General features: G+C 42.8%; 1 protein-coding gene across 10 annotated transcripts in view; it reads left to right on the forward strand.

Moving 5' to 3' along the window:
• Positions 1–10,728, forward strand: part of LOC142742413 (small ribosomal subunit protein eS26) — a 71,801-nt gene extending 61,073 nt beyond the window's left edge. For 9 of the 10 annotated variants that reach the window (XM_075852125.1, XM_075852126.1, XM_075852127.1 and 6 more), the window contains 3 exons: positions 6,494–6,671; positions 6,793–6,923; positions 10,648–10,728. In XM_075852125.1, coding sequence (XP_075708240.1) covers positions 6,494–6,671; positions 6,793–6,923; positions 10,648–10,683 — 345 coding nt within the window. In that variant the 3' untranslated portion in view covers positions 10,684–10,728. Of the gene's footprint in view, positions 1–5,892; positions 5,990–6,493; positions 6,672–6,792; positions 6,924–10,647 lie in introns of those variants that run through there. The other variant, XM_075852134.1, reaches the window with a different exon arrangement.
• The last annotated feature ends 585 nt before the right edge of the window (positions 10,729–11,313 follow it).

An 11,313-nucleotide genomic window follows, 5' to 3' on the forward strand; every position in this document is an offset into this window, starting at 1 on the left:
GGCATTATGCTGTATGGGGGCATTATGCTGTATGGGGGCATTATACTGTATAGAGTGCATTATACTGTGTGGGCAGCTATGGAGGGCATTATACTGTGTGGGGGCAGCTATGGGGCATTATACTGTGGGGTCAGCTCTGGGGAGCATTATACTATGGAGGCATTCATGGGGTCTGTCTGGCAAGGCGGCTGCGATTAGGCGTATGCAGGGTCTGGTACTGTTGGGAAGGGCTAGGGGGGCCCAAGCTGAATTCTTGCACCAGGGCCCATGAGCCTTTAGCTACGCCCCTGTATCTGTGCATCTACTACATTATCTGTACTTAGAGAGATTTTGCAAATAAATAAAATCTAGATTTTTGTCAACCCTATGGACGATTTTTGATTTAATTCACGATTTTCTTATTTTTTGGAGTAATTAAGGAATTACTGTGCATGCAATTCCCTCATCTCCAAAAAATATCAAGACACAATTGTTTTAGATCCGGATTGTCCCTTAGCTGCTGCGTGTATTTGGCTCAGACAATAAGAAAAACAACTATGAGTGCAGAGGAACGCCAGGAACAATGAGAAACCAATTCCCAAAACAAGGTGTTAAGGCAAAACCCTGAAGTAACACCAGCCTGCAAAGAACAACGTCGTTCTCAAAGAGCACAATTATAAATACAAATTATTACTTTTGCTAGCAAACCCGTGGGTCATCTATACTAGTGTGTGTATATATATGTGCGTGTATGTGTGTATATATACATTATATATATTATATAATATATAAATATTTACTACTTTTGAACAATAACCCTTTTGAACTAAAATGATTTGTTTTTGCATCGTGTCTTTCCAAGAGCCGTAACTTTTGTATTTTTTCGTCAATGTAGCCACATGCAGGTTTGTTTTTTTTGCAGGGACGAGATGTCGTTTTCATCGGTACCATTTTAGGGTACATGGGGCTTATTGATTGTTTTTTATTTCTTTGGGGGGCAATGAAAAACTGCAAGTCCGCTGTGGTTTGCAGGTTTTTTTTACGCCTTTCACCTTGAGGTTTAAATAACCTCTCAATTTAATTTTTTGGGGTCATTATGAACACGGTGATACAATATATGTGTATTTTTAATTTTTACACTTTTACTAAATAAAACCAATTTTTTTTTTTTTGACTGAACAGTTTTTTAATTATTTTTTTTTTATTTCACATGAATTCTTTTTTTAGTCCCACTAGGGAACGTTACTATGAGATCTGATCACTTATACAATGCTTTGACATACTTAGTATACCAAAGCATTATTGCCTTTCAGTGAAAAACTGACCGGCAATCTATTAGGTACAGACAGCCAAAGACCTGATTCAAACGAAAGTGTCCATTTTGCGTCCGTAAAAAACGGATACATTTGTTATGTGTTGCAGTTCTGTGTGGCATCAGTTGTTGATGTCGGTTTATGTACGCATTTCTTTACTTTTAATTTTTTCCTCTTTATTTCTTATGGACTGGTGTGTGAATAACGGACAGCACACAGATGTGGGTCCGTGTTCAGTCTGTGATTTTCACGCACCCATTGACTTCAATGGGTACGTGATGCGCAAAAAACGCACAAGAATAGGCCACGCAGTGAGTTTCACGCAACGGAAACGCACTGCGTGAAAAACACCATATCCGAATGGCCCCATTGAATTGCGTAAGTCCGTGTGACGGCTGTTTTAACTTCCGTCACATGGACGTATTTAACGTTTGTGTGAATAAGGCCTAATAGGCATATAGCCAGGGCAGGCCATGGCAGCACATCGGCGGCCCGCGATCGCATGTGCAGATCACCAATGGGTGACAGAAGGTGCCACCTCCCTCTGTATACCACTCCCATGCCGCAGTCGCTATTGACCGCAGCATCTGAGGGGTTAAACAGTCGGGATTGAAGGATACTTTGCTACTGTTTGAGCAGGAGCCCGGCTGTTATAAGACAGCCAATCACCCACTGGACACCTATGAAGGACTTAGGCCTCCCACACGTGTTTGGTCCGTGATATACGCTCCGTACTTCGGCTGCATTTCCCGGACCGAACACACTGCAGGGAGTCGGGCTCCGAGCATCATAGTTATCTATGACGCCAGGTGTCACTACCTTGCTGCGGGACAACTGTCCTGTACTGAAAACATGATTACATTATGGGACAGTTGTCCCGCAGCGAGGCAGTGACACCTGGCGACACTATGATGCTAGGAGCCCGGCTCCCTGCAGTATGTTCGGTCTGGGAAATGTGGCCGAAGTACGGAGCGTATATCACAGACCAAACACGCTCGTGTCTGGGAGGCCTTAGACTAGGGTGCCGTAAAAAGGTGGTGGCCCATCCTAAGAACATTAGTGACCGCCGTGAAAAGGCGTATTGGTGGTCACTAACTAATTAAAAACTTAACAAAAAGCTTATTGACACTTCCGTTATAAAACTCTGTAGAGGATCCTGTCATTTGTAATCAGGAAATCCTGTACCAAATATGCTTTTTGAAATGCATAAAAAGCTGTTTTACGTACAATACCGCATGACACAAAGCCTTCCATAAACACACTGCTGAAGTGATTTGTTTAAATGATAAATACCCTCAACATGACAAAAAATAAATGTTTGCGCTGTTCTTGACTATACAGCCATATAACTGCACACCCACCGAGGGCACTGGCATGTGAGGACCAAAGCAGGTGATACTTCATTTACCTCAGACGGGAGCGAATGGGGGACAGCTTATAGCCATGTGGCATACCTGCCTTCCCATAAGGTGTCATGCACATAGCAGAGCCGGGTGCAGTAGTCTATACTATGGAGCTACAGGGCCTCTGTAGGCTGCCACATGATGCTCTGAAGGGTTCTTAAAGGGAATGTGTTGCCAGAAAAACATGTTTTGTTTTTTTTAATTAAACATTTAGTGTGTAGGTGATTAAACATTGTTCAAATTTTTTTAATTTTTTTCACGAGTCAGGAAATATTATAAATTAATTCTAATTTATAATATTTCCCATTGCTGGTCACTAGATGGAGCTATTCCCAAAATTGCAGCATTGCATGTGGTAAAGCAACCACATTGCTTTATGCTGCAAAATTGGGTAAAAAGCCCTCGCTCTAGTGAGCTCTCAGCATCCCCCCCCCTCCTTTATCCTGGCTAGTGCCGGGATAAACGAGGGGTTTGAACGGTTTAACCTCCTACACTGTGTGTCGCCATTTTTTGAGCTAACACACAGTGTAGTAGGTTTACATACAGTAGTAAACGTACACAAACACGAACATACATAGAAATCTCTTACCTGCTCCTGCCGCCGCGGCTCCCTCCGGCCCGTCCGCTCCGTCTGCTGCCGCTGGTCCAAGTGCACAAGTCCGGAAGCCGCGACCGGAAGTAGTAATCTTACTGTCCGGCCGCAACTTCCGGTCCACAGGAAAATGGCGCCGGAGGGCGCGCATTTCAAATTGGACTGTGTGGGAGCGGCGCATGCGCAGTTCCCACACAGACGGCGTACATGTTAGTGGATGGAACGGGCCCCGTTCGCAGTCCCTATGGGACTGTGGCTGCCGTATTCCATGTCTGTATGTGTCGTTAATCGACACATACAGAAATGGAAAAAAAAATGGCAGCCCCCATAGGGAAGAAAAAGTGTAAAAATAAGAAAAAGTAAAACACAAACACACAAATATAAACGTTTTTAATAAAGCACTAACATCTTTAACATATTAAAAAAAAAATTGTGATGACACTGTTCCTTTAAGGTAGAAAACGTCAGTAATACAGCATGGAGAATGCCACAATTTTTATCTGTCGGATTTGTACGAAATCCAACACCAAAAAAAACCACCACATTGAATCGGAAGAATATAGACTTGTAGATTCACAAGTGGCGGATTCTGTCGCAGAAATTTCTGCGACTGAAAATCAGCGCCATTCATCTGAATGTAACTTGCAGAAATCCATCCACCGGCTGCAGAAAAAACAACATTCAGATGAAAGAAACTCATTTTCAGTCAGAAATGTCTGCAACAATCTGCAGCGTGTGACTGAACCCCAAGCCACTGTGAGGGTATGTTCACACGCAGTGTTTTCAGGTGTATTTCCGGCAATAAATGCCACAAAATACATTCGTGAAACTCAGGCAAATGGCTTCCCATTGTAATCAATGGGAAAAACGGTGTTTAGTTCAGACGGTTTTTTAAACCGCTGTTCGGCGTGTAAAAAGGAGCAGGTCACGTCTTGAGCCGTTTTTGGAGCTGTTTTTCATAGGTCCTGTTCACAGAGTCGACACGTTTTTTTTTACCGTGGAAACCGCAGAAAAAAACGTCCAAAATTGCTTTCCATTGATTTCAATAGGAGATGGACGAGTTTTTTCCCGCGAGAGGAAAAAAGCGCTCGCAGGAAAAAGAAGCGACATGCCCTATCTTGAGGAGGTTTCCGCCTCAAAAACCCCATTGAAATCAATGGGAAGCGCAAAAAAAGTGGCATACGGCAGACATTGTTTTTTTCCATGCGTTGACACGGTTTATGGCAAAAACGCCTTGCGTTTTTTTTCCTTTGCCTGTTGAAAGAGGTAAAAAAAATGCGGCAAAAAACGCCTGTGTTGCAAACCACTTCAAAAAAATAGTTGAGTTTTACAGGCAGAATTAACTGCTTGCAAAAAACTGTGTGAACAGGGCCATAGGGTCAATTGAAAAACACCTCCAAAAATGTCTAGAAAAATAAAAAAAAAAGTCTCAAAAAAAGTTTTCTGCTTCAAAAACGACTTTCAGCTGTTTTTAATTGTACGTTTGGACATATCCTGAGGCTTCCCAATTATGGCTCCTAACAAAACGGAGCTGTTGTTAGGGTATGTTCACACGGCCTATTTTCTGACGTTTTTCAGGGCGTAAACGGATGAAAAATCTGAAGCAGAACGCCTCCAACGATCTGCCCATTGATTTCAATGGTAAAAACGGCATTCTGTTCCGATGGGGCGTTTTTTTTTAATGCGGCTGTTCTGAAAAACGGCCGCGTAAAAAAAACTGCCGCAAAAAAGAAGTGCAGGTCACTTCTTGGGACGTTTTTGGAGCCGTTTTTCATAGACTCTATAGAAAACAGCTCCAAAAACGGCCGTGTAAAACGCTGGCAAAAATCGCGAGTGGCTTAAAAAACGGCTGAAAATCAGGAACTGTTTTCCCTTGAAAACAGCTCCATATTTTCAGACGTTTTTGAGTTTGCGTGTGAACATACCCGAAGGCCTCCTGCATATGGCTGTATATGAAAAAAAGAATGTAGGCGTGATATTTTCATTAGGTCTGAGGGTATGTTCACACGCGCTGTTTTATGACGTAATTCGGGCGTTTTACGCCTCGAATTACGCCTGAAAAAACGGCTCCATTACGCCTACAAACATCTGCCCATTGCTTTCAATGGGTTTTACGATGTTCTGCTCCCACAAGGTCTAATTTTACGCGCCGCTGTCAAAAGACGGCGCGTAAAAAGACGCCTCCGTCAAAGAAGTGCGTGTCACTTCTTGGGACGTTTTTGGAGCCGTTTTTCATTAGCTCCAATAACGTCCATAAAATACGCCGCGAAAAACGTGAGTTGTTAAAAAACGTCTGAAAGTCACGAGCACTGATACTGACTGCATTATTAAAATTCCACAGTATTTTTTTTATCATAACTGCCCTTTCTACGCATCTGTACAACATCCATCACACAGGTACATTTCTTATTTATACCCAGTCACTTCCTCAGTCACTCTCTGGTTAACAACACGCATGCGTGCGTCTACCACGTGAGGTCTTACTACAGTCTCTCGCCAGAGACATTGATACATCCGCAACGCATGCAATATAGTCCCATATGCCAGAACGTGATTCTCGCATTGTTGTAGGCGGAGTTAATGACATCTGACTAATCACAACGCATCTTCGCAATCTACATCATGTCCGCTGCGGAAGGATCGGCTTTATAAGCAATGCACAGCGTCTTCCGGTCCTCTTTTCAGCCTTCGAGTCCAAGATGGTGAGGGAGCGCAGCGGTGCCCGGCATCGCTGGAGCCCGCGTGTTTCTGCTTTTAGTTGTCGCTCATATTAGAAGCGTATCCGTTCTCTGTTGTGTTCTCCCTTCCCGTGTCGTATCCACCCAGAGTTGCTGCACACTTTATAATGGCCTCCTGGGAGACACCTCAAAGAGGCCGCGACCACGTTCACATCCTCCCGACCTAATCATACTTTAAGCCAGCTGTGGTTCTACTGCTAGTACCTATAGACTTCATTTTTCTGGTTTGCTTGTATTAAGCTGCAGTAGTGATTTTCCCACTAGCCATGTAGATCATTATATATGTATCTGATGTCTTCGCCATGACCGTGCCCATCTTGGCAAGACTCGTTTTTGCGAATAACCTCCATCTAGTGTCTGTCTGTAAACTAGTATTTACTGTGTGATGTAGTAGTCCTAGGTGCTGTTACTGTCTGCAAACTAGAACGTTTTCCTATCTATACACTGTAACGTTATTTTTTTTAATAGACCAAGAAAAGAAGGAATAACGGACGCGCCAAGAAGGGCCGTGGACATGTCCAGCCTATCCGCTGCACTAATTGTGCCCGTTGCGTCCCCAAGGACAAAGCCATCAAGAAATTTGTGATCCGAAATATTGTTGAGGCTGCGGCTGTCAGGGACATCTCAGACGCCAGTGTCTTTGATTGTAAGTTACTGGCAGATCTTCCAGAATAGTCGTACGCTAAGTTTTTTTTTTTTGTTTTTTTCTTTGTATTTGCTTATGTGAGAATTTAACATGAACTTGATTTTTTTTTTTTCTCCTCTAGCCTATGCTCTGCCCAAACTGTATGTGAAGCTGCACTACTGCGTCAGCTGTGCCATTCACAGCAAGGTGGTCAGAAATCGCTCCCGTGAAGCTCGCAAGGATCGTACACCGCCTCCTAGGTTCAGGCCCGCGGTATGTATCAGTCAAGCTTTTTTGCCATTAGGTCACGTTAAGCACCCAATTCTTGAGGCAAGCTAGGGGGTAGGTTTAGTTTCCTTATTATGAGACTTGACTTTTCAAATAAGTTAAAGGGAATGTGTTGCCAGAAAAACATGTTTTTTTTTTAAAAATTAAACATTTAGTGTGTGGGTGATTAAACATGGTTCAAATTTTTTTTATTTTTTTGCACGAGTCCAGGTAATATTATAAATTTTTTCTAATTTATAATACTACCCATTTTTGGTCACTAGATGGAGCTAGTTCCCAAAATTGCAGCATTGCAACATTGGGTTAAAAGCCCTCGCTCTAGCGAGCTCTCAGCATCCCCCCCTCCTTTATCCTGGCTAGTGCCGGGATAAACGAGGGGTTTGAAAGGTTTAACCTCCTACACTGTGTGTCGCCATTTTTTGAGGTAACCCACAGTGTAGTAGGTTTACATACAGTAGTAAACACACACAAACACTAACATACATTGAAATCTCTTACCTGCTCCTGCCGCCGCGGCTCCCTCCGGCCCGTCCGCTCCCTTTGCTGCCGCTGTTCCATGTGCACAAGTCCGGAAGCCGCGACCGGAAGTAGTAATATTACTGTCCGGCCGCGACTTCCGGTCCACAGGAAAATGGCGCCGGACGGCGCCAATTTCGAATAGGACTGTGTGGGAGCGGCACATGCGCAGTTCCCACACAGACGCCGTACACGGCAGTCAATGGGACGGGAGCCGTTCGCAGTCCCTATGGGACTGTGGCTGCCGTATTCCATGTCTGTGTGTGTCGTTAATCGACACACACAGAAATGGAACAAAAAATGGCAGCCCCCATAGGGAAGAAAAAGTGTAAAAATAAGAAACAGTAAAACACAAACACACAAATGAAAATAAACGTTTATATTAAGGCACTAACATCTTTAACATATAAAAAAATTATTTGTGATGACATTGTTCCTTTAATTACTTATGGTTTTTATGCTAAAGTAATAATTGTAGCAGTCTGCCAGAGAGGGAGAAGATTCAACTGGTGATCGCTGTGACAGCCTGTCACAGCGATCACCTGAACAGAGACCACTCTGAAGCTCGGTGATACAGCGGTCTAGACAGCTGCATCATGGAGCTCCTTACCGTCGGCATGGATGTGACAGGCTATCACAGCGTTCACATAGCTGAGCGCCTTACCGTTGGCGCACAAGCGCTGCTGGGAGGAGCGATGTGATCGCTGTGACAGGTTGTCACAACGATCACATGACCAGAGACCACGCTAAGTGGTCTCTGGTTAAAGTTCCATGGTTCAGCTGTCTAGAGACAGCTGTATCACGGAGATAAAGGCCGCCTGGGAGCGGCAAACAAGCGAACTCTGCAGGACGTTCTGGAACGGCCCTGCAGAGTTAATTGCGGAGCGCCAGGACGTTTATAGTCTATTGGCGGTCCGGAAGTGGTTAATATGTAGTTTCTGTATTTGGAACGCCAGAATAGTGCAGCTTGGTGCACTAGTCTTTAGCGCATTTGTTTTGACTTGCTGTAAAGGATAGGTTATAAAGGGTCCATATATCAATTCTAACTCCTTTAAAAAAAAATATAATAAAGGCAGCCATGATGCTTGTGTGAACAGAGCCTTATTTAACTTGTAAAGATGCCAGTATTGGGTCGATGAGTTAAAAAATTTTTATGACCATGAAGCTTTTGCATGGTTTTCTCATTGTGGCCTTCCCATACTTGTATAGATTGTATAAACTATTCATTTTTGCAGGGTCTATTGATTATGTATGTTCTGTAGATGCTGAAAGCAGACCTGTCAGTTCATTTATGGTAGCTGATCTGTTGGCAGCATCCAATTCAGGAGACACTAGGCATATTGCTATACTGATTCATGGAAACTCATGCAGAATACCTTTAATTTGTTTGAATTACTCACTAAAAACGGCTGAAAATCAGAGGCTGTTTAACCTTGAAAATAGCTCTGTATTTTACACCTGGTTTACTTTAGCGTGTGAACATAGCCTTACTTGCTGTGACGATTAGCCCAGAACAAGAGTACTAAACGGATTCTTCAGCATTGATTTCCAGAAATGATAACCATTCGATCAATTGTTCGTATTTAATGCTGGCTGCCGTTCAGATGGCAAAATGTGCTGACAGTTCTGCTTACATATCCTTGTACTAATGGTAGCCTGTGTAGCTGCACATACTGTGATGCCTTCAGGCACTGCTGTACAGGCTCCTTGCACACGACTCGTGTATGATCCTGTACACATCTAGCCCTTGTATGAACCAATTGTGGCCTTGGCTTATAAAGCACGGAAGACGGCACCATACTACTGTGTGCACTTGCCCTATCAGGTGAAAAAAAGCTGTACTACAAATACATTTACTGCACAAGGACTTGGCTCATGTGCATATTTGCAGGGTGTTCTGTTCTTGATGCATTAAAAATAAAGGACTGCAGCATTTGTTACCCGGAACATGTATTGCAGAAATGGTGACTTAATGTTTACAATTGGGAACATTCTTTTGTTGCAAGTTTCAAAGAAAGAGTTTTTCATGGTGACAAACACTGTATATGCCCTATTAGGAGCATATCAACCTCATAGAGGGGGGGTTCCTTGATTGGGATGGGGAGCCTCTCTGGCAGAGCTGGCGTGTCCTTGCCTTACATGGATTGCAAAATGGCCAGTACGTAATGCTACGTTTCCCCAACAGTTGATTGCCAGAGCAGAGATCAACTGGAATCTTTTTGAAAAGGGCTTATTTTCAGAAACAACCCCTTTTAACCTTTGCACAGAACTACTACATGCCAGTAGTCTATTCTCTAGAGCGAAGTTTACTCTTGCGTTGTATCAGTTACTCTGATCCGTTTTTAGATAAAAATAAGGATAAGAATGGATTCGTTACAAATCCCATTGAAATCAAAATAACATGCAAACGGATTACAATCCATTTGTATCGGTTTACCATTGACACCAATGATCAAAAAGCACATGTCTAACGTATGGGTTGTTTTTAAGTCCTGTGCTCCGCGTTTTTTTTTTTTTTTATCTCCGTCAAAAAAAGGTAACTCACATAACGGACTCCTAACGAATGCAATCAAGAATCCCATGGAGTTCAATAGGAGTTTTAATGAAGCCGTTTTTATCCTATGGGTCTGTTCGCACTGCCTATTTTCAGCCGTTTTTCGGACTGTAAACGTCCCGAAAAATGGCTAAAAATACGATGGCTGAATGCCTCCAAACATCTGCCCATTGATTTCAATGGGAAAAACTGCGTTTCGTTCCAACGGGGCATTTCTTTACCGTTTGAAAAAGCTGCCCGTAAAAAGAAGTGCATGTCACTCCTTGAGCTGTTTTTGGAGCCATTTTTCATTGGGTCAATAGAAAAACAGCTCCAAAAAACGGGCGTAAAAAAACAAACCTGCTCGATGCTTTAAAAACGGCAGAAAATCAGAGGCGTTTTCCCCTTGAAAACAGCTCTGTATTTTACAGCCGTTTTTTGTTTAGCGTGTGAACATACGCTGATCCGTTGTTAGATCAGAATTAGGGTAACAGATTATACATAGAAAGTGTGATGTATATATCTCTATGACAATTGTGTAAAACGAGTTTATATTAAAGAATACTTTTGAGTGTATACGTTTTTGTTGGCCTATCTATTGATCATAAGTTGTAGGTTAATGTATTTTTGCTTCCAACTTTTGCTTTTCTTTTTTTTCAGGGTGCACCTCCAAGAGCTCCGCCAAAACCGATGTAGGAAGACTGGCTAAGATGTGTCTTGTCCAATAAACTATCCAAAAGATTTTAGACTCCTGTGTCAAGTTCTTTAGCCTATAAATGTAACTTTCCTGGAATAGAGGTGGTGCTGTATGATAAACCATGGAGTGGAATTTGGCCTTTCCAGTAAGGGTATGTGCACACACGAAATCAAAAACTTCTGAAAATACGGAGCTGTTTTCATAGGAAAACAGCTCCTGATTTCCAGACGTTTTTTAAGCTACTCACATTTTACGGCCGTTATTGGAACTGTTTTTCTATAGTCACTAAAAAACGGCTCAAGAAGTGACATGCACTTCTTCACGAGGGGCGTCTTTTTACACGCCATTTTTTTTAAAATGAGGCGTAACAAAACTCCCCGTCGGAACAGAATGCCGTATTACCCATTTAAATCAATGGGTAGATGTTTGTAGGCGTTCTGCTTTAATTTTTTCAAGCATTTTTCGAGACATAAGGACTAGCGTAATAAACTCCCTGATATGAGGGTTGAAGGAAAACAAAACTTTCATTTAATCTGGTTTAACTGGTTGCTGACACAGGATGAGAATACTCATCCTGAGTGGTGGGTGCTTGCCGCATTTAGGAGGAGCGTTCTCGTCCAGTGTAATGG

Source organism: Rhinoderma darwinii, chromosome 2 (assembly GCF_050947455.1).
Source record: "Rhinoderma darwinii isolate aRhiDar2 chromosome 2, aRhiDar2.hap1, whole genome shotgun sequence".
In the NCBI taxonomy this organism is placed as follows: Eukaryota; Metazoa; Chordata; class Amphibia; order Anura; family Rhinodermatidae; genus Rhinoderma; species Rhinoderma darwinii.